Source organism: Orycteropus afer, unplaced genomic scaffold (assembly GCF_000298275.1).
Source record: "Orycteropus afer afer isolate SDZICR_OR568_19922 unplaced genomic scaffold, OryAfe1.0 scaffold00007, whole genome shotgun sequence".
Lineage (NCBI taxonomy): Eukaryota > Metazoa > Chordata > Mammalia > Tubulidentata > Orycteropodidae > Orycteropus > Orycteropus afer.
The window spans coordinates 17222911-17247436 of NW_006921594.1; the positions used below are offsets into that span (position 1 = coordinate 17222911).

At 38.4% G+C, this 24526-nt stretch overlaps 1 protein-coding gene across 1 annotated transcript in view; it reads left to right on the plus strand.

Moving 5' to 3' along the window:
- Positions 1-24526, plus strand: part of RELN (reelin) — a 710657-nt gene that overhangs the window by 586472 nt on the left and 99659 nt on the right. Inside the window, exons 32-41 of the mRNA XM_007944540.1 lie at positions 2558-2716; positions 2908-3096; positions 5053-5326; positions 8339-8479; positions 8583-8760; positions 13113-13197; positions 13974-14156; positions 16275-16446; positions 16557-16659; positions 19144-19373. Of these exons, the coding sequence (XP_007942731.1) occupies positions 2558-2716; positions 2908-3096; positions 5053-5326; positions 8339-8479; positions 8583-8760; positions 13113-13197; positions 13974-14156; positions 16275-16446; positions 16557-16659; positions 19144-19373 (1714 nt within the window). The remainder of the gene's footprint in view (positions 1-2557; positions 2717-2907; positions 3097-5052; positions 5327-8338; positions 8480-8582; positions 8761-13112; positions 13198-13973; positions 14157-16274; positions 16447-16556; positions 16660-19143; positions 19374-24526) is intronic.

Below are 24526 nucleotides of genomic sequence, written 5' to 3' on the forward strand. Positions count from 1 at the left end.
GGCTTCCCCAGAGTGAGCAAGTAAGAAACTGCAATGCCTTTATGACCCAGTCTCAAGTCACACACATCTTCCTTTGATTTTAAGGTATTCTGTTCTTTAGAAACAAGTTACTAAGTCTGGCCACACTCAAGAGAAGGGGAATTAGGCTCTACTTTTTGAAGGGAAAAATGTCAAAGAATTTGTGAACATATTTTTAAACCACCACAGGTAGGGCCTGCTCCTAGGTGATGATCTTTGGATCATACTTTGAGTTGTTGTTGTTGTTATATGCCGTCGAGTCAGACCCGACTCATAGCGACCCCTCCTTGGGTTTCCTAGGCAGTATCACTACGGAAGTAGACTGCCCCATCTTCCTTCCAAGGAGTGGCTGGTGGGTTTGAACTGCCAGTCGTCTGGTTAGTAGTCAAGTGCCTTAGGCACTATGCTACCAGAGCTCCCATAGAGTAGAAGGCACTAATAGGACTAACCAGTGAGATTTTATTCTCATGATGCTTCATTTCTGATACTAAATTTACCCTCTGAATAGGTCATCCCTAAATAGCTATCACCTCTGAAGAAAGATGGGGCAATCTACTTTCGTAGTGATACTGCCTCAGAAACCCAAGGAGGGGTTGCTATGAGTCGGGTCCGACTCGACGACACATAACAACAACAACAACAGATAGCTATCAAAAATATTCTTCTTCTTTTTTGATCTTCTTAAATGTAAACTGTATCGACACAAATAAATAGTCCCCAGAAAAGCTAACGTTTGCAATATCTGCAACCTCAGTCTATCTAACTCACATTAAAAAGCCAAGAGAATATATTTTGAGCAAACATCAAAGAGTGTAGATGTGCATCAGCTTAAGGAATAAAAACTAGAAAGAGCCTGTTTTCAATTCTCCTCAGGAACTTCAATGACTCTCTCCCTTCTCCAATACATAGATCTCACCTCAACCCACTGAAACTCTAACTCTTATCTCTACACCTGTGTGTAGCATGCTGTCTACTGAAAGAGTTCCTGTTTTTTGAGCTATTTTTAGCCTCCTGTTCAGTTTGATGATTTCATCTATTTTAAATATGGTAGGTGTAATGCTCCTGAAATTTCTAATTTTTAGCATATTAGTCATTATTGTTTCTGGCATCATCCCTTGTCAGATGTGGTGACAATAATCCCATATGCTATTGATTAGCCTTAAGAGGCTTTCTTTTAGTTCTGTATTTTATCATAATCCTTCTTGAAATCTTATTTCAGTAAACCCTTTGTTACCCAGCATGATAACAAGATTGAGGTACTCTGGTCAGTCAATAAGGCAGAAATTAAAAAGGTGATGGGTATGTTGTCATTTGGTGCCATCAAGCTGATTCCAACTCGTAGCAACCCTACGCACAATGGAATGAAACACTGCCCAGTCCCTCACTATCCTCATAGTTGTTGCTGTATTTAAGCCCATTGTTAGAGCCACTGTGTCAGTCCATCTCATTTAGGGTTGATGTATATACTGTGAGTGATTTTAATTTTCAAAAGAATATATATATAATAAAATAAATATAACAAATACAACTTTACTGAGAATACTCAGTAAGTATTAAAAAAGAGAGAGAGAGAGAGAATACCCCTAGTCATAATTGTGACTACACAATGTCAGTCTTACTAGGATCAGCTATGGAATGGGCAATTAGAGGCCAAAAGAGACCAAAGCCCTCTGCCCTCTCCCACAGAAAAACAAACAAACAAACAAAAAAACCTCTCCTGTTGGTTTTCACAATTTCGTCATTAGAAAAGTTTTGTTCGTATTTAACATTGCCTTTTCCCTGTGTCCTTTTTAAAATAAAAATGTTTCAGGGAAAGGCAGCAAGGGTGGCATGTGAGGTCCCTTCCATGTCAATGTGCAGCACCCTAGATCATGCTGCCTGGTGACAGGGAAAGGCATGGGTGGGCAGGGTAGTGAAGGGTGAAAGGGTGGTACAAAGAAAGGAAGGGACAAAGAACATTGGAGGGGAGTGAATTCTTCTGTTTTGCTGTTTAATAATCTGGCTCCATTCAGGCTTCAGTGACCAAGGTGTGATAAAATATGAAGTACCAGTGAAAAAAGATCTTTCTGCTTAATAGAATTTCAGATTGGGCAATGCTTACTGTCTGTTGCTTCAGCAGCGAAGTGTGCAACTTGATTTTGTACTATGGAGATTGAGGTATTTCTTCTGAGTATATAATAATATGAGACTTTGCAATGTTCAGGACAGAATCTGAAATTCAAATACATGATCTGGGGAGGATTTTTATGTTCCTCTTAGAAACCTACTCATCACTCATACAAAGCTGAGTGGTCTTTAAAAGAGCTTATGTATTTTTTTCTCCATTTCCTGGGAGTTAGTGCATTAGAAACTGTCAAGAAACTGATGAGCCTTCAGGCCTGCTAATTCATTCTTGGAAGTTAGACGAATGTGCCCTTGTTCTCTGAGACACAATTTGAACTTTCTGCTGCAGTTTTACCATTTTAAAAATACTGTTCCTGGCCTTACTTTGCCTCTAGGAAAGCTGTCCAAGTAACTGGATTTATGTCCTTTAACTCAGGGCTTGTTGTTCAGTATTCAAATGACAATGGGATACTATGGCATTTGCTTCGAGAGTTGGACTTCATGTCATTTCTGGAGCCACAGATCATTTCCATTGACCTGCCAAGGGAGGCAAAGACACCTGCAACCGCTTTTCGATGGTGGCAGCCTCAACATGGTAAGTTACTGTTCACCCCAATTTTCTTGATAGTTTGTTGATCAGATCATACAGTCAAAGCCACATGGTGTTGCATGTTTCTTAATTTGCTGTCAATTTCTAGACAATCTGATTTAAAATCATAATCCTGAAGCTATTCATATCGCTATGTAATGAACCTTTTCTAACTGCCTTTTTTCATCTGATTTCAGGGAAACATTCAGCTCAGTGGGCTTTGGATGATGTCCTTATAGGAATGAATGACAGCTCTCAAACTGGGTTTCAAGACAAATTTGATGGCTCGATAGATTTACAAGCCAACTGGTACCGAATCCAAGGAGGCCAAGTGGATATTGACTGTCTCTCTATGGATACTTCTCTGATATTCAGTGAAAACATAGGTATAGATTAACACCAGAGAATGGAGAATATTTGATTAACTAGACAACTAAATTAACTACAACTCAAGAGGAAATTCTCTATTGCAAAACTGTGCATCACTGCTTATGCTAAGGGAGGCTCTTAGGGGAAAAGTTGTGTTGTCCTCTAATATAATTTGGTGAGCTCAGTGATTTGGTTTTGCTTGGAACTGTCTTTCACAGCACATGGATTATATAACAAGGTTTCTTAGAGACAGAGTAGGAATGAAAACATTCCTGTGTTTCATAATTTGCAGACTTAAGATTCTATGTTGTCCTTCAAGGAGTAAAGCTTGTCAAGTTAGTAGACGTCCATATTTCTGGATCTATAGTAGCTAAATAAAAACTAAGAACAGGTGATAAAATAAAATCAGGCACTAAAGATAATACATTGCTTTTGTTTGCTATTGAAAATTTTGACTATAATCATTACTACCAAATAAGAAAAGAATGCACAATTCTATTCTTTCCTTATTATTTAAACTTTTTATTGTAATTTTGCAGAATATTTACAGAGCAAATCAGTTTTCTGTTCAACAGTTCACACACATTTTGTTTTGTGTCATTAATTGCAATGCCCTCAATGTAACATCAGTCTTCCCATTTCCTCCCTGTGTTCCTCGTTTCCATTTCTCCTTTCCTAATCCTTCCTGTCTTCTGAACTTTGTCCTTGGGAAAATGTTGCCCTTCTGATCATGAATGGCTGACTGTTCTAAGGAGTGTCTAGCTTCCTAGAGTTATTATTTACCTTGTAGACCTGGCCATTCTTTGATTGAAAATTTAGCTGCAGAAATGGGTTCCAGGTCCAAAGGGTGACCGTAACCATAGCCTCGAGGGTTCTACCAATCTCTATCCGACCAGTAAGCCTAGCCTTTTTATGATTTTGAGTTTTGTTCCATATTTTTCTCCCACTCTATCCAGGACCTTCTAATGTGACCCCTTTCAGAGCAGTTGGTAGTTGTAGCCGGGAACCATCTAGCTCTTCTGGTCTCAGAGTTGTGGACACTGAGGTTTGGTCCATCAGTCCTTTGGGCTAATTGTTTCCATGTGTCTTTTATTTTCTTCTGTCTTCTTTGCTCCAGATGGGGAGAAAGCAGTAGTTGTACCTTAGATGGCTGCTCACAAGCTTTTAAAACCCAATCACTACTCACCAAAGTAGGATGTAGAACATTGTCTTTGTAGACTATATTGTGCCAAGTGACCTTGATGTCCCCTGAGATTATAGTCCCAAATTTCTAGGGACAGTGACTCACTCCCTCAGGGTTTTTGGTTATGGCTAAGAATTTTTCATAACTTTGCCCCCTGTATTATCTACTATATTCATGGATATATTTGGATATATTTAAGTAGAAATAGCCTCTGTCAGACTTATACATTCATGGATATAGTCCTATTCTCCTTCCCACACCTGTTCAGCTTACATGTCTATCTATGTATCCACTCTTAGATTATTGATTATTGTTATTACTGTTATTGCAGGATTGTGTATGAATTAGTGTTTATCTCTGTTGCCTTTAATTCTTGTACTCCTTCCAGCATTTTCCTTTCCTTGATCATTTTGTACTGATTTCCTCCTTATTGTAAATTACCTTCCTCTTCATCCAGGTTAATATACATCTAGCTTCTAGTTAGTGGTTTACCTTCCCTTCCCCTCCCACCCCCGGTAACCATCAAATAATATTTCTTTTTGTGCAAAAAACTTTTCTTGACTTTTTACAATAGTGGTCTCATGCAATATTTTCCTTTTGTGATTGACTAATTTTGTTCAGCATAATGTCCTCTGGGTTCATCCATGTTATGAGATATGTTGTAGATTCATTGGTGTTAATTAATGTTGTGTAGTATTCCATTGTGTATATATACCACAGTTTGTTTATCCATTCATCCATTGATGGGCACAACTCTATTCTACCATTAAACTTTTTGTATTTTAAATAGGAAAACCACGTTATGCAGAGACCTGGGATTTTCACGTGTCAGCATCAACCTTCTTACAGTTTGAAATGAACATGGGCTGTAGCAAGCCCTTCAGCAACTCCCACAGTGTGCAGCTCCAGTATTCTCTGAACAATGGAAGGGACTGGCATCTTGTCACTGATGAGTGTGTTCCTCCAACCATTGGCTGTCTGCACTACACAGAAAGTTCAATTTACACCTCAGAAAGATTCCAGAATTGGAAGCGAATCACTGTCTATCTTCCACTCTCCACCATGTGAGAATTGTCATTTGGCTACATGTCAGAATTTTGAGTTTCTGTTGTCTAATTTGAAAATAATTCTGATTCCACTTACAGATTCATTACTCTTTCATGATCATTGCCCATGGAATGTGATGGAGGTGAAGGGAGGCATACAAGATGGTTTGGGTTGCAGTTTTTAAATGTGGTTAGAAAGTTCCAAAACTTTTACAAGGCCAAACTTCCCTGTTACTTGATATCCAGATTCGGATTTAAAACTGTAGTAAAAATAATACCTAACCATATACCAGATAGATACCTGTTCACAATAAACAGTATATGGAATTATCACATATGGGAGAGTATCCCTAGTTTCTTATCTTAGTATCGCATTATGAATGCTCATATTGTTTCGTAGGTTTCTTACCCTCCTCAGCATTTCAGACCACACTCAAGGGTTGTATGAGGGTGATTTGCAGAGATTCCTTACGGCAGGCTCCCATTCTGTGATACAAGAACTGGAATAATCTGGGGATCTTTCTAGGAACTAATGTCTACTGTGGTGACTAGTTAGAGTATGCCATCCTGGGGCTGCTGTCCCCAGAGGCATGCTGCTCCTTTCCTCTGTTCTGCTCTGAACAATAAGGAACTTGGTCTCAGCAAGCTGCATTTCCCCATAGTCTCTTGTGTCCACTCTCTTACTGACAGACAGTAGTAGGTGCTGGCAAGGAGCTCAGATGGTGCAAAAGTTAAACACCTGGCTGTTAACCAAAAGGTTGGCAGTTCAATGCCACCAGCCTCTCCGCAAGAAAAAGATGTAGCAGTCTGCTTCCCGTAAAGATTTACAGCCTTGGAAATCCCGTGGGGCAGTTCTACTATGTCCTAAAGGGTCTACATGCATCAGAATAGACTTGACAGCTGCAGGTTTGGGGTTTTAGATGCTGGCAAGGGAGACCTGTTAACAGAAAAATCAAGCACTCGACTGATAACTGAAAGATGGGCAATTGGAACCTACCCAGTTCCTCCACAGGAGAAAGGCTTGGCAATATGCTTCTGTAAAGATTGCAGCCTAATAACCCTAGAGGCCAGTTCCACTGTACCACATAGAGTTTCTATGAATCAGAATTGACTCAAAAGCACCCAAAAACAACAGGCTCTGGCAAGAGATTGGAGGGGCTTTCCCCCCCTCTCTTTCTGCCTCATGCTTCATCTTAGCCAACTTTAGTGGTTCCAGCCTGTCCCAGGCAGGCCTTCCATGTGTGATCCTGGCATCAGTGTCTTCTCCATATATCCCTCCAGCCCTGGAGTGGGAAGTGGCTTCCTGATTTTGCTAAACTCTGGTTTCTTCACTGTCTCTATTGGCTTCTCTTTTGTTGACTGCTCATCCAATTCCTTTCATTAAATTCTCTCGGTACTAAATACTTAGACAGGTTTCTGTTTTCCTCATTCAATTATAATTAATTAAGAGAGTCACACCAAATGGCAGAAAAAAAAAATGCAGCAAACCACAACATTTTAGTATTTCATCTTAAATAGTTTCTTATAGATCTCCAGAGTGCTTACTTCTAGTTAATTGATTGATTTAACTCAATGAACATTTCTTGAGTATCTGTTGTGTTTTAGGCACTGATACTAAATGAATAAAACATGGTAGCCTACTGCAGGATCCAAATGGACTCTTTTGAGAAAACAGACATCTAAATAGCTATATGTGATACAAAATGAAAATACAGGTTAAAAAAAAAAAAAAAAAAAACTCATTGCCATCGAGTCAGATCCAACTCATAGCGACCCCTCCTTGGGTTTCCAAGGCGGTATCACTACGGAAGTAGATTGCCCAATCTTCCTTCTAAGGAGTGGCTGGTGGGTTTGAACCTCCAGACTTCTGGTTAGCAGTCAAATGCCTTAGTCACTATACCACCAGAGCTCCCATACAGGTAATATTCAGGGGTGTTATGGAAACAGAGGAGGATACTACCTAGCTTAGTCTGGGGAAGTCAGAGGGAGCTTTCTGGAAGAATGATGTCTGAACTGAGTAAGTGAGTGGGGGTTATCCAAGTGAAGAGGGGCTGCTGTAAACCAAAACAAAGTCCTAGAGATCAGAAAAGTATGAGTTAATGTTGTTAGAGGACAAAGTGTGAGTCAAGAAACGGAAAAATGAGGCCAACGCAATGGCTGAGGACAGATGTCAGAGGAACTATGTTTGTTGTCTGGAGTAGTTTGGCCTTGACATTGTGCATGTTGGCTAACCACTGGAGGGTGTTAAGCAGAGTGAAGACATGATTATATTTCCATTTTACAGCCGCTACCCTGGTAGCTGTTGCACCAAGGGAGGAGTGTTCTACTTTGCATTCCACACTTCAGATAACTGTCTGATAAACTTCTGCTGTGCAATCTGTTCCTAAATGAGGGACTGTTACTAATGTTTTATAAGGCTGCATACATTTCTGCAGAAAGTGGCCTCTAGCCCAGTGTTTCAAACCACAGATTGCAAATACAATGGAAAATCAGGACGTATATCACATCATTCTGGTCCTCAGCTTTGGGGAGCCAGAACTTCTGGAACAATAATAAAGGCCCAGAGTTCCCTCAGGCTTCCTCTTACCATCTCAGAAACCAGGGACAGTAGAACAGGGACAGGACTGTAAGAATTTTGTAAGATCCCAGCCCTTCCTCATGTTTGTCATCCTTCCATCCCTTTCTCAGTACTGCATAGCAACGAAAGCCTTACAGCAAACACTGCAATTCTGTTAGTGTTTCAAGAACAGAATAAATGGGATAGTTCAAGTACCCTTTCCATCTTACACATTTGTTCATAGACTCTTGTTTGGCAGAAATGGTGAAATATTTAAATAACGTGTTTTCTACTCTTCCGTGTGTGGGTCCAGAGCAAACAGCATCCAATACTTAGTGTGACAATAAAGTGTCTCAAATAACAGGGAACCAAAACCTGGAGGAAGGCACATTAAAAGGGAAAGAGAATTAACATAGATGTCCTCTTGTTGCCAAGGTTCTTTGTCAAACCAATGGTGTTTTTTCATTGGTTAGTTCTCCCAGGACCCGGTTCAGATGGATTCAGGCCAACTACACTGTGGGGGCTGATTCCTGGGCGATCGATAATGTTGTCCTGGCCTCAGGGTGCCCCTGGATGTGCTCAGGACGAGGGACTTGTGATGCTGGACGTTGCATGTGAGTTAATGAAACTGGCAGTTCCTTTCTCTGCAATGCAAAATTTAAAATGACTTGTTGAACTCATGACAAATAATATCTTTTCTCCGCTCCTTTTTTTTAGGTGTGACCGGGGCTTTGGTGGGCCCTACTGTGTTCCTGTTGTTCCTCTGCCATCCATTCTCAAAGATGATTTCAATGGGAACTTACATCCTGACCTTTGGCCTGAAGTCTACGGTGCAGAGAGAGGGAATTTGAATGGTGAAACCATCAAATCTGGAACATCTCTCATTTTTAAAGGGGTCAGATAAGATTCTGTTTCTCTATACTAGTACTAATTCCTCCCTTCATGCACATAATAGAGTGTAGCCACATAAATGCATTTCTGAATCTGTTCAGATGACATTGTTTTATAGAGTTATTGTCTTCTGGCCCAAACCCTGTTTCCTTTTCTATACAGCTCGATCATTTTTGGGATCACTGAGACATGGAATTTTTCTTCCATTCTGGTGATCAAACACTTCATATGTTCTGGTCATATTATGTGTGTGTGACTGTGTGTGTGTGTGTGTGTGTGTGTAATATACATAACAGTTTTAGGAGCTAGGCTGACTTCTAAAATGCAGCATTTTATGTTATTAAATATATATTTTACAATATTTTTAAAAATGATTCCATGTAAGTCTTTGTTTTTTTTCCTTTATTTCTTTCTTTTTCCCTTCTTGCTAGTAGAACCATTTGGTGAACTTAAGAAAGCCAAACATTTAAGTCAAGTTGAATGTCATAACAATAACTCAAATATTGTTAGTATATTATTGTATTTTAACCTAGATGTCTGGTTTGAGAGATGTGTTCTTAAGCAATTGTCTGAAACTCAGTGGTAAGCTGGCACATCTTCCTTGTGAATACAAGCTGCATCCCATCTCTCTCAGCATGGGGAGAGGGGCTAATCTAGGTGTGCAAATGAAATCCTTAACAAAACTCTGCGTGGGATTCTACACAACCCTAATGATTAACACCTAACAGGTAGAAAATTTGACACCCCGGAACTTTTTCAATTATAGTTAATAGATGCTGGTTATCAACCTTGTTGGAATCCAGATTTTTTCTCAAGCATTGGAAAAGAAAGAAAATATGCTAAGGGGCCTGAGAAAGTTACAAGTCCCTAGTTATTAGAGACTGAAGAAACTAAGAACATTTCAGAGTGGAAACTGCCGTTATTCTTTTAGTCTTGTTGAAGGCTTTTGCTCTCATTACCAGTGACTCAGTTTGGATCTGTTTGAAGCAGTTGACAAGACCAAAGAAACCAAAGCCCTATGACTTTTCATGATTCAAATACTTTTACTTGATGAATTTTTAAGCAGTAAAATTTACCTAATCTCTAGATCCTATATATGAGAAAGACACAGTCTTTTATATTTTCCCTTCAACCCTCCAAATGCAAGAGCAGCCAAGCACTATATGTATTACACATATTATCTATCAGCTCTGAAAAATGTGAGAACCTATTCCACTACTATCGAGTCAATTCAGACTCTTAACGACCCCCACTGGGTTTCCAAGGCGGTAAATCTTTACAGAAATAAATTGCCCAGTCTTCCTTCCACAGAATGGTTGGTGGGTTTGGACTGTCAACCTTCTGGTTAGCAGTCAAATTCCTTAGGAACCACCAGACCATTTTAAAGTGTTATAAAGCAAAGATGTCACTTTGAGGACTAAGGTGCGCCTGAACCAAGCTATGCTATTTTCAATTGCCTCATATGCATGCAAAAGCTGGACAGTGAGTACCAAAGAAAAATTGATGCACTTGAATTATGGTGTTGGTAAAGAATATTGAATATACCACGGGCTGCCAGAAGATCGAACAAATCTGTCTTGGAAGAAGTACAGCCAGAATTCTCCTTAGAAGTGAAGATGGTGAGACTTCATCTCATGTACTTTGGCATGTTATGAGGAGATATCAGTCCCTGGACAAGGACCTCATGCTTGGTCAAGTAGAGGGTCAGTGAAAAAAAGGAAGACCCTCAATGAGATGGATTGACATAGTGGCTGCAACAGTGGGCTCAAACACAGCAACAATTGTGAGGATTTCACAGGACCAGGCAGTGTTTGGTTCCTTTCATAGGGTCACTATGAGTTGGAACTGACTCTGTTCCACCTAACTACAATAACAACTACATGATGCAGGTAGGGCTCAGGATGTGCCATTCAGTACGTAGCAGTGTGACCTAGAAAGGTATTCTTTTGTGAAAAAGGAGAGGATAGTTCCTTTTTAATGTCCAAAGATTCAGAAATACTATCAGCTATTAAAATAGTTTGTTGGATACAAAGGAATTCCTCCTATTTAGCACAAATGAATCACTGAGTATGGAAAAAGAATGACAAAAGAAATGTACAGATGTGAACTAGGCTACACATGTCAGCAGTACTTGACAGTTCCTGCCATTCAGTTATCAATATCAAAGTGCTGAACTATAAATGAATATTGAGAACATGAAAGATGCATACTTTCAGATTACAGATCATGCCCACTTTCAAAAAAATTTGCTCCTACAAAGTGCAATGTAAAAGGGACCATTTTACAGGTGACTTGTATTTGCCCTTGAGAACAATTTTGAACTTACCTTCCATAATCAAAGGGAAAGAATAGTCATATTCTTTAGGCTTAATGATTTAAAAAAAAAGGATAGTTTCTAAATGAATCTATCTTCCTCAAAACTTTTTAATGACGGCTGAGGAAGCCACCTTTCCCCACAGCCTCAATCTCCACATGGCACCAAGGTATAAAAGCAGTCAAAGATTTATGAGTTTATAAGTATATAAGGACAAGAATTAGGCATTGAGAAGAATGGGCATTGATTAGCTATCATCAACTAAAAAAAAGCAATGAATTATTAGGCAGAAAAGAAAAACAAAGACTGGAAGTATCAGGCTCTTACATGGTGTCATTCAGGAGCAGAACTATGAAGCTATCTATGCTTTGTGAAGTTCAGAGATGAGAATAAATAAGTAAATGCTGTTTTTTGGGATTTTTTTTTACTACAATATCAAATAATTCTCAAATCATAAACATGACATTATCTGGATCTCTTTACCCAAAGTTGCAAGTTTAATAAACAAAATACTGATATAAAGGATAGAGAATAGATTTCGGAAGATCTGGGTTCAGATATTGCCATCCCCACTAAAACTATGTAATCTTGAGCAAGTTACTTGTCTCTCTTTGAGTTTTAGTTTCCTTGTCTGTAACATAAGTAGCACTGGTGGCACAGTACTTAAAGCATTCAGCTGCTAACCAAAAGGTTGGCAATTCAAACCTACCAGCCAGTGCATGGGAGGAAGATGAGGCAGTCTGCTTCTATAAAGATTTACAGCCTTGGAAACCTTGTGGGGCAGTTCTGCTCTGTCCTACATAGTTGCTGTGAGTCAGAATCAACTCAGTGGTAGTAGGTTTGGTTTTTTATCTGTACTATGAGGTTAATAATATGTTTCTTAGGAATTTTAGGCACTTTAAACAAGTAAAGTATTTCTTTTAGAACCCAGAATGTTGAAAGCACTCAATATATTATGAAATTAGCTTCATTTTTTTAATGTCAGCTGTTGGGGAACATGCTATATAATAAATGTTAAGAAGAAAGGGACAATTTGTGTTCTGTAGCTAAAATAACATTTGGTGTTTATTAGTCAATAATCAAGAAATGAGTTGGCAGTGTCCTTTTGGTATCACACAGCCCTATACCACTGAAGAACCACTTCATTTGGAAGTCACAGCTGAAAAGCTGAGAGGTCTACTTAGACCTGAAGACATTAACATAGTAAAATTCTGTTTTGCTGGCTGTCACATGTATACATGGAAAAAACAACCTTTTGAGCTGCCGGTCCCTGGCAAACAGAAATAGTAAATTAGCAGAAAAAATTACTAAAGCTAATGTGATCATTTTTCCCATTCCTTGGTTTCTCTGCAGGAATGGTTCCAGCTGAGGCACGGGGACTTGCCTTAGTTATGCCTTATTTAACTTGACCAATCAAGGGGCTGTTGTATCAGCCTGAATGAGAGCCCCCTGTGGCTGTCAGAGTGAGCAAGGAATAGTAGGTTCCTAAGACTCCTTGGAACCCTGAAAAAGTTACCCATTAATTTCTGGCTTCCAGCAGGAGCACTTGGCATATTTTTTGCTTCCTTGTTACTCCTCTCATAACATGCTGTGATTAAAAGAGGCTATTTTTAAAAAAGCTTACCCAAAACCTGGCAGTACAAATCCACCAGCCCCTCCTCAGAAGGATGGTTGGGCCGTCTACTTCCAAGTGATACCGGTTGGAAACCCAAGGAGGGGTCGCTGTGAGTTGGATCTGACTCGATGGCATTGAGTTTTTTTTTTTTTTTAATAGATATGTAATGCTATCATTTTTGCACTCCTTTTTCTAAAAGTCATATCAAAGCATTGAGCTGAGATAATGAAATTGTACTATTTAGGCGTCGGTAATGAAGACCATTCAAGAGGGGGAACAAGGTTTGTTCAGTTATTCCTTTTTAAAATATATAATTGGTTTTCTTCACAGTTTTAGAGTCTGCTTCTTGATCATTAGTTGTATGTTTCCAGTACTTACCTAGCGCAAGTGAAATAAGATTGCATAACACTTATGTTTTTGTTTTCAGGAAGGGCAAAGGATGCTTATTTCAAGAGATCTAGATTGTACCAATACTATGTATGTCCAGTTTTCACTTAGGTTTATAGCAAAAGGTAAGCCATTTCCATGGGTCCGCATTCATTATTTTCCTTCAAGAAAATTCCTCATGCACAATTCCTGCTCCATAAAGAAATAATGAATTCAAAGCCCGTGAATTTTGTTACACAGAAGAGCTAATAAATTTATGTACATAAATGTTCTCCTATAATATAAATTTATCCTGATATAATAGTAAGACAACAGTTGTTTCTACAATAATCTTCAAGTAGCTGTAATGATCATAATAGCTCTACGGTAGTTAAAGTTCTCTCATGTCCCTGAGTCTTTCCACCACTGCTTCCTAACCGTATGACTTTTAAATTTTAAAAAGTTTAACTTAGGGACATTTTGGATTTTCTTTCACAGATGTGAACCCAAAAAAATCCTACTCTTTGACATTCTGATATTTCAGATTCACTGAATAATTTTCAAGTAGTTATTTTTTGTGTGCCTGTATCTGAGATTCGGCTATTTGTCCTTTCATAAAATTGTAATGTCTGTAAAGTCAAAAATATTTTGAGGTAATATTTACTAAACGAAATTCAGAAGGGAGATACATGTGTATATGTGATAGAGAAAGAGAGATCCTTGTGTGAGAATCCAAGATTTAGTGTGTGTCTATACAGGAAGCCCAACTTACCATCACTTCACGTTACCTCTCAAGAAACGTTGTGCTTTAAAGCCTCTATGTAAATATAAATTGGATTATATATTGATGCCAATATAGAGTAAAAACCGTTTCCCCATTTTTATAACAATACATTTTAGACCTGTGTTATCTTCATTCTAGGTACCCCGGAGAGGTCTCACTCTATTTTGTTACAATTCTCCATCAATGGAGGGATCCTTTGGCACCTGATGGATGAATTTTACTTCCCTCAAACAACCAACATACTTTTCATTAACGTTCCCTTGCCATACACTGCCCAAACCAACGCTACAAGATTCAGGCTCTGGCAACCTTATAACAATGGTAAAAATGCATGTGCTCACCTATGTTCAAAACTAACTGTGACATGTTAGCTTGTTTGTTTCCAAGGTGTGGGGGAAGTGTTTGTCAACTAAGGGGTACTATCCATAACACATACATTGTCCGGGCTTCCCTTTTGATGAGCCTCAAGAAATATTTCACTTTATGTATCTTTCATACCTCTTTGTACCTGATTAGTAAGTTCTCTTGCTGGTGTAAATAGAGCTGAACCCTGTTGTAGAGTGAAGGTTTTCAAAAATCATCCAGCATTACCATTAGGCACTCATCAATTGTAACTTTATTTTTGCTGTGTTTATTTAGGAATACATAGTTCTCCTGAGTGTGGCATTTCATTAGTGTGATAGGACAACATTATAGCAAAATGCCATGATAGAGTGAGAGGGATTTAGACCAAGCTAATCGTGACTTAGATAAAATATTCTTATCACATCCAGTTATTAAAATTATGTTCTTTCTTCAGTGATAAGTTAAAGTGGATGTATAATTTAATAGGGTTTTCAAATGGTTACAGAAAATGATTCTGCATATTTGAAATAATTTTATTGCTTCCTGCATTTCTATTAACTGCTGATTATAAAGGACCAGACTTTATCAAATCATGCATTTAGTGCCTAAGTAAGCAATGAGAAATGACATTAGGTAGATGTTTTGTCGAGATAACAAAGAAACAGATAAGAAAACGTACCAACACCTCTAAAATTGAACCTGAGTATTTCCTTTATAACAAATATGTCAAATATAAGATTAAAAATTTAACTTATTATAAACAGAAAAAAAAAATATCTTACATAAACCCATTGTTGTCAAACCAATTCCAACTCATGGTGACCCTGAAGGACAGAGAAATCCTCCATAGTGTTTCCAAGGCTGTAATGTTTATGGAAGCAGACTGCCATATCTTTCCCCCATGGAGCAGTGGGTAGGTTCAAACTACCAACCATTCAGATAACAGCCTAGTGCTTAACCACTGTGCCACCAGGACTTCTTTCTATCTTCTATAATAATCACCAATTAAAAGTCCAAGGATGAAATGTAACCAGTTTCACAATCTAGAGGAGCGTTGTCTTCATGTTGTGTTTAGAATTCTTTTCTGGTGTATATCCATTGTGTTTAACAAGTGCTTCTCAAATAAGAAAAGGAGAGAAAGCTACTGGAATTATAACAGTCATGGTATTAGAGAGAGAAGGAGATGGGGCATGCTTTCACTTAAAGTATCATGTTGTTTCTGTATATTCCTGTTCACATATCCTTTGTATAGTTTGCATAAGCTGCATTAAAAATAGGGATCACTGAAGAAGCCGCAGTAGGTGATGTTCACATTACTACTTTGCATGATTTTGTCACCTCGCTTCAAGTTCAATCTAAAAATTGCTTTGTAAAAACAGCCTAGATTTTATCCTTCTTACCTACCTTATGACAGCATCCTCAAACCCCCAGCCTCAGTCACTGAATCAAATCCTTTGACAGTCTAAAGACTGATTTCATGACTTTTCCATACATTCCCATAGATCCTCAAATAAATATGGATGTCTCTAAAAGTATCAAGGAAAAAAACATAAATGTTCCATAACACATAGTACTTTTCATCTGTGTACTTTTTAACAATCGAATGAAATTATGCGTAAGGGCAGTGTTGTCATGCCCCTGGTCCTTCTGCCTAGTTGACTGAAGCATGATGCTAAGAAATCATGGGTTGATCCTTGAGTTAAGTAGTCAGCATACCTCCTTAGTATTGACTACCTCGCTCACAGATTCTTCTAAACCAGTAAAACTATGGCCCAACACCCATTCTTGACAGTGGAGAGTGTGTAGTGCTTCTGTGATGGGAAGGGCAGCACACTTTTACATGATGTTTGTCATAGCTTTCTGAAATTAGGCTATTCTGCATTGGGTCAATGTTATATGGCTGCAAGCTTAATTTTTTTTCATGCTTTATTCACTGTGAATATTCTATTATGTACTTTGTGTTTCTGGTTCAATAACCATATATTTAATCAATTGTTTCTGAGTTCCTTCTGTCCTTTACTCTTTTCCAATGAGCAAAAATGTTCATCTGATTTTCATCATTGCAAACAGATGCTTTGTCCAAAAATGCCTTAGGTAAGAAAGAAGAAATCTGGATTGTTGATGACTTCATTATTGATGGAAATAATTTAAACAACCCTGTGATGCTTCTGGATACATTTGACTTTGGGCCCAGAGAAGACAATTGGTTTTTCTATCCTGGTGGTAACATTGGTCTTTATTGCCCATACTCTTCAAAGGGAGCACCGTAAGTGTTTAATTGAGAGTCTCAAAATAAAATCAGTGCTCTATACATATTATGGTATACATCATGACAGATTTTTACTAAATGAATATCTTGCTTTTCTTGAACAACAGTGAGGAAGATTCCGCCATGGTGTTTGTTTCAAATGAAGTCGGTGAGCATTCCATTACCACTCGTGACCTGAGTGTCAACGAGAACACCATTATACAATTTGAGGTACTTGACTTTGTTCTATTACAAATGCTTTAAATTTTATTGTGAACAAAAGCTAGGAAAGCGGAGAAAAATCTTAGATAATTTCATGCATTATGACTTTCCAATTTTGTGCAAGCACATAAGAGATTTTGGCATCATAATTCATTTTTATTAGCAGAACCAAGGTTTATTTCTTAATTTTTATCTTTTATTTATGGCATAATCTTCCTTCGTACTGCAATGGGAGTTATTGAAATAACATTATAAAAATTAAAAACACCATGCTATTCTAGTACTTTGCACACATGGATAGGGTGGCCATGAGTCAGAATTGTTACTTAGGATGTGTTATTTAGGATCCAAGTCAGTATAACTATAGTCTATACCATGATATTGTTGTTGTTGTTGGTATGTGCTGTCGAGTCGGACCCGACTCATAGCGACCCCTCCTTGGGTTTCCGAGGCAGTATCACTACAGAAGTAGATTGTCCCATATAAGTAATACAAAAAAAAAAAACCAAACAGACTGCCAATTCTAACTTATAGAAACCCTATGAGACAGAGTAGAACTGTCCCATAGGGCTTCCAAGGCTGTAAATCTTTATGGGAGCAGACAGCTTCATCTTCCTCCCATGGAGTGGCTGGTGCGTTCAAACTGCCAACCTTTTGATTAGCAGCCAAATGCTTTAACCACTGTACCAGCAGAACTCCTAATATAAGTAATATGAGATATATAATCATGGTATCATGAATTTTACAGATAAAACTGTACTACTCTTTTCATAATTTCAAGTATATTTGCTCCATCTATTTCATTAATATTCATATACTCCTTATATTTTTCAAGAGAGCAAATGAATAATGCATAAAAGAAAAACCTTTATGTATTTCAAACACTTAGATGAAATCAGCAGAACCAAAAATGCATTATGCCTGTGTTCGATCTATTAACTTCAGATAACAATTGATTTTTGTGTGCAGTCTTATTTAAAATAGTGCCTAATTGTAGCAACTCAATTTTGAGTATTTGTCTTAGAGTAACTATCTGTATCCTTTAAAGTAGAATTTCCTCTTGCATCTCAAAGTCAGAAGCCAAATGATACATTGGTTGGTGGACAAATATTTATCTATCTATTTTAAATTTTCTGCTCTATTTTCCAATTTTAGTTCATGTTTTCAAATGTTAACAAACATTTGAAAGTTAGCATCTTTCTCCCCTTTAAGAAATTTATCATCAAAATATCTAGATAGAAATAAGTACCTGGAGTTGAAAAGTTTATCAAATGTCAATAGTTTGCTAATCAGAAGGTAAGAGCAGGAGTCTAGGTATATATAGATATGTATACACATATATGTAGGTATGAAAAGCAAGCCAAACCCACTGCCATCGAGTCAATTCCAATTCATAGCGACTCCCATTGGGTTTCCAAGATAGCAAATCTTTACAGAAGTAGATAGCCCAGTCTTGCTTCCATGGAGTGGCTGCTGGGTTTGAACCAGCAACTTTCTGGTTAGCAATCAGATGCCTTAGGCACTGTGCTACCAGAGATCCTTTATATATCTCACTGCTGTTGAGTCTGTTCGACTCATGGTGACCCCTCATTGAGTTTCCAAGGCAGTATCTCTATGGAAGTAAATTGCCCAGTCTTCCTTCCAAGGAGTGGATGGTGGGTTTGAACCGCCAGCTTTCTGGTTAGCAGTCAGATGCCTTAGGCACTATGCTACCAGAGGTCCCTCTTTATATGTAGGTATAGGTATATGTGTACATATATGTTTATATATAGACATACACACATATATATATGTACAGATACGTGTGTGTGTGTGTGTGTGTGTGTGTGTGTATCAACAATTGGTTGCGATTATGGTGAGAAAATAGTCATTTCAATTGGATAGGGAAAAAATCATAGAAAGAAGGACAGTGCATTTATTTCATAAAGTTTTAATTTAATTTACTTGAAAGCATGGAAAAGGGAAAGTGATTGTTTTCATAAATGGTTAAATAGGAATGAGGATGTTCTCACTGTGCCAAGGAAAGGGTGTCAATGGAGTGTATTTTGTTTTGTCTTGATATTGTTGAATATGTATTCACGGTGCAAAATTTGAGGGATATTTGAGAAGGGAAGATAGAATGTATTCATACCCAAGAGAATGAGAAAAAGCTAACAGTTAGGTTAGGGAAATGGTCTTTTCATTACAGTATGCTTCTCTTGGCTATAAAAGTGGGCCAAAGGTAAAATTTGGAATTCTGTCTACCCTCTGCCTTACCCACTGCCTAGTTGTTTATAAAATGAGAGAGAATAAATTTTTCATGCAACCCTTTAAGGTTCTTTATGAAAAATTATTCTTTAAAGGTAATATACAGTACTAGTTAGGCAAAACAGACTTATAGTAGTAAATATTTCCACAAGACAGTTCCCAGGAAAAAAGAATCTGGGAAATAAGCAAATCATGTCAAGGCTTGTTGCTCTGAAGTCATTTGTGTCCTTTTTGTGCTTCCCCAAGATCAATGTGGGGTGCTCCACTGACAGCTCATCTGCTGACCCAGTCAGACTGGAATTTTCAAGGGACTTTGGGGCGACCTGGCACCTGCTGCTGCCCCTCTGCTACCACAGCAGCAGCCACGTCAGCTCCCTGTGCTCCACGGAGCACCACCCAAGCAGCACCTACTACGCCGGCACCACCCAGGGCTGGAGGAGGGAGGTCGTGCACTTCGGGAAGCTGCACCTTTGTGGGTAAGGACCGGGCCACATTTACTTCTCTTTTGGCAGTTTTCTCCTTGAGGTCGTCACTGACTTTGTCAGGGAGACATAGTCACCGTCCATTTCTTCCTCAGTTGTGAGTTAAAGCAGATCAATGTGAATTTAAAAACAGAGGACACAGTGCTGGCATAACTACTAACTTACAGTTTAAAGACAGATTTAAACAGCTCATGGGGGACTACACCCTGTAGTCATGTAAGTGTCCAGATAGGTCTGTTATTATATCAGTTAGCAGGCCACAGAAATCTGGTTTTCCCTTCATGTTGTAACCCCTCTACTGCCGCCTCACAGTATAAATGCAGTTAGAATTTCAGACTTTGGAAAACCTGCCTGTGTCTCTCAGGCAGGGGGAGTGCACTTTAGAGTATGGCAGCCCCCAGAATATTCCTGTTGTCTCATAAAAACTCTGTTCACATTTCCCTCCCAGGCGTTTCTACTTTTCCAACCTTTCTCAGCATTCCTTTTACATTTATTTGACTCTTCTGTTGAAAAGCTATTTGGAGATAAAGGGTTTCAACCTTAACAAAAAAAAATGAAGTGAAAACTATAGTTCAAAAAATAAAACTTATATGGGAACAAAGAGAGGAAGTCAACAGCAGACTGTGTCAGGATTTTTTTTTTTTTTTTCTCTCAGAATAAAGAACTTATTCTCTCTGAGTATGTCAAAAAAAAAAAAAGAAGGAGAAGAAAGATCTAATATACTTTCAAAATGGAAATAGATTTATATCCCTGATGTGAAACTGGGCATAATTAGAAATTTTGGGTCTTCAAGAAAAACTATTAATACCTAGTACTTTTTTTTCAAAAGGGTGAAAGTGAATTTTCAAAATCTGCATGCTCTATAACATAAATCCATTCACTCCTCTTCTCATCAACATAATTTTTATAATATGATTGCTAAAGACTTAAATATTCTGTGTTGTTGAGGATAAAATTTACTAATCCTTGGTAATATTATATTCATCTGGTATAATATTGTTCTTATAGAAAATCCAAATATTTAGGAAAGTAAGCATTACTAGGCAAAATATCCTCAAGGTTCTTTATGCATGATGGCTAGAGGTGGTGAAGAGAGTCTGTGGGGACCTTAAGAACAAATGTAGCTGGAGATTCAAAATGGAGTCTCATCAGTAATCACCATACTATTTCCCTCCAGCATCTTAGTGTTTGAAAAATTGGATACAGTGGTTTGAATTATGGATTCTGGGGCTCTGAACAGCTCAGAGTCAGAGTGCATGAAACTCAGGTGAGTAGAATTAGAAAGGAGAAAGGGACAGGGGAAAAAAATAACAAGATCAGAAGATCTATCCTGTGGAGCGTCAACAGGCAGCCAAGAAAGGCCATCGGAGACTTCCCTGAGGGAGTGACCAGAAGGCGAGAACGGCCATCTGAGACCTCCCTGGGTTAAGGAAGAAGACACACCACACCAGCATACCAGTGACCACACCAGCATACCAGTGATCACCCCAAGGATGTACCTTCAGCACCTGATTTTATCAGTAATTTGGGTTGGCTAGGTGCAAACAGGCACAGCCATCACTGCTGAAACCCAAGCAGAGAGTCCATTGGTGCTGCAAGAGGGCGGGCCCAGGGAAGTGCCCCCACAGTGGATCACGGATCAGACTTAGGTCAGCTTAGTGGTACTGAGGAGCCCACGCTTGACTTTGCTACTAATATTAGTACTACATATTATGCGCGGGCACTGGCCTGGCTCCTGTGCTGCTGAAATTGAATGGATCTTTGGCGCTGTGGCTGGGCAGACCCACAGAGGAACTCCCGTGGTGGATCGTGGAGCCAGGCAATTGTCTTGGGTCAGGTTTTGGGTACCAAGGGGCCTCAGGAGCGGGGTTTTTGCATGTGTCTGGGCCTGGCAGAAAGTGGCCACCCCTTAACAACTGGAGTCTTTTCTGAAATTGAGCTGCGGGCTTGTGAATAACAGTACAACGTCATCATTAGCAGCCTGCTCAAAGCCCTAGAAACCACCCCTAGCAATGTGGAGCTTTCCTTCTTTCTCTATTCTGCTCCCACCTTCTCCGCCAATACCCTCACTCATTCACTAGAAGAAACCACATTCAGTCACCATAACACCTCCTGGTTTGAATTCTAAACCCTCTTTACAGCAACAGAAACCCATATCCATATTCCACACAGTAATTCCACCATCACAAAGAAAACTGCAGAGCAATCCAGCATACCTGAATTAATAACTAAAAAAAATAAAATACACCAGCTTCACCTTTTCAAAATACTGAATCATAAAACCAAGACAAATCAAATAAATACATAACCAACAGTTAAAGACAACCTCAAAATGTCTAGGAAACAACAAGTAACCTCAAATCTGACAGAAAAACAGGACAGGCATTAGAAGAAAAACCACAAACAAAGGTCTCATTAAACATAGAGAAAGAGGAGGCAATAGAATTATCTGAGAAGGAATTTAGAAGATATGTTTATAGAACTTTACAAGAGCCTAAGGAAACCCCAAACGCAGCAAGGAGAACACAGACAGTTCCCTGGAAGAACTCAGGAAAATCACTCGATAACAAAATAACAAGATTAATGCACAATCAGAACTCATACAAAAACAGCAGTTAGAAATTCAGAAGATGAATACCAAAATTACAGCATTAAACAACATAGTAGAAGCACAGAATAGTAGTTTAGAACTGGCTGAAGAACGCATATCCCAACTAGAAGACAAATCCCTGGACACCAGCCTATATGAAGAAAAATCAGAAGATTTAAGAGAAGTGAAGAGAACCTAAGAATTATATGGGATGACATGGAAAAAAAAACACATAAGACTCAGTGGAATTCCAGAACAAGAAAAGGTGAAAAAAAAAAAACACTGAGAAAATTGTGGAAGACCTGCTAACAGAAAATTTCTCCCATATCATGAAGGAAGAAAAGATATTTGCCCAAGAAGCCCATAGAACCCCACACAAGATCGATCCCAAGAGAAAAACACCGAGGCATATTATAATCAAACTCCAAAAGCAAAGACAAAGAAAAAATTTTGAGAGCTGCCTGGGAAAAAAGAAATATTACTTATAATAATCAAACAGGCTGAGCTCTGATTACTCAGCAGAAACCATGCAGGCAAGAAGGCAATGGAATGGCATATATAAAACACTGAAGGAAAAGAACTTCCAACCAGTAATCCTATATCCAGCCAAATTATCCATCAAATATGAGGGTGAAATCAAGGTATTCCCACACAAACAGAAATTAAGGGATTTTGTGAAAACCAGACCAACTTTACGAGAAATGCTTAAGGAAGTCCTTCCAATAGAGAACCCACAACAGAGATCAACAAACTCAGGATACATGGCATCGACACTAAAATTAAATCAGAAATAAAAACTCAACATAAAACCAGGAAACATTGTACACTAAAAACCAAGGAAGTCAATTAGCACATGACAACAGCAACTAACCTATTAGAGGAAATAAAACTTCTAGCTACAAACTTCCAAATGGAGAGGAAAACAGAACGATGTCTTCACAGTATGCACTTTTCTAAAAACAGTGTACAGACAAGAATGTACTCCAAGGTAACCACAGAAAAAATTAATCCCCCTAAGCAAATCCAGAAGGAAGGAAAACATATGGGTTTAACAAGCACAAAACCAACAATAAAGAAGAAAAGGGAGAAAGCATTAGCCAACAAACCGAACTCAGCACAGAAAAGTATATGGACCAAGGAAACACCAACAATATGACAAAAAAACACAATAGAATGACAGCAAACAATTCATACCTATCACTAATTACCCTCAATGTGAATGGACTAAATGCACCTATCAAGAGAAAGAGTTTGGCAGACTGGATAAGAAAAGAAGACCCATTGATATGCTGCCTACAAGAGACTCACCGTAGACACAAAGATAAAAACAAAGTAAGAGTTAAGGGGTGGAAGAAAATACACCACGCCAATGGTAACCAAAAGAGAGCAGGAGTAGCAATATTAATTTCTGATTTTTAAAAATAGACATTAAGATGAAAAACATCATAAGAGACAAAAAAAAAGATTATATGACGCTGAAAGGGTCAATTGACAAGAAGACATTACAATAATAAATATTTATGCACCCAATGAAAGTGCTCCAAACTACACGAACCAAATATTAATTGACTTGAAGGGGAAATAGACAACTCTACAATAGTAGTAGGAGCTCTGATAGCATAGTACCTAAGGCACTTGACTGCTAACCAGAAGGCTGGCGGTTCAAACCCACCAGCCACTCCTTGGAAGGAAGGTTGGGCAATCCTACTTCCATAGTGATACTGCCTCGGAAACCCAAGGAGGGGTCGCTATCAGTCGGGGCCAACTCCACGGCAAATAACAACAACAATAGTAGTAGGAGACTTTAACACACAAGTCTCGATGAAGGACAAGTCAACTAGAAAAAAACTCAACAAAGATACAGAAAGAGCTCAACAATACAATCAACCAACTCAACCTCATAGACATATACAGAGCATTTCATCCGCAATTCATATTCTTCTCCAGTGCACATGGATCCTTCTCCAGAATAGACCGTATGTTAAGACATAAAACAAGTCTCAATAAATCCAAAAGCATTGAAATACTACAAAGCATCTTCTCGGACCATAATCAATGCTGTAAAATTAGAAATTAATAATAGGAAGAGCAAGGAAAAAACATCAAACATATGGAAGCTGAACAACTCACTGCTCAACAACTCCTGGGTAATAGAACAAATAAAAACTGAAATAAAAAAATTCCCAGAAACAAATGAGAATGAAGATACATCATACCAAAAGCTAAGGGACACAGCAAAAGCAGTACTCAGAGGACAGTTGATAGCAATAAATGCATACATCATAAAAGAGGAAAGAAACAAAATCAACCCTCTAACTCACCAACACCAACAACTAGAAACAGAAAAACAAAAGAATCCTGCAGCATCTAGAAGCAAGGAAAAGACAAAGATCAGAGCAGAAATAAATGAAACATAAAACAAACAAACAAAAGAAAAAAGAGAGAAAATCAACAAAACAAAAAGCTGGTTCTTCAAAAAGATTAATAAAACCGATAAACCATTGGCAGACCTAACAAAAGAAAAGAAAGAGAAGATCCAAATCACAAGAATTGTAAA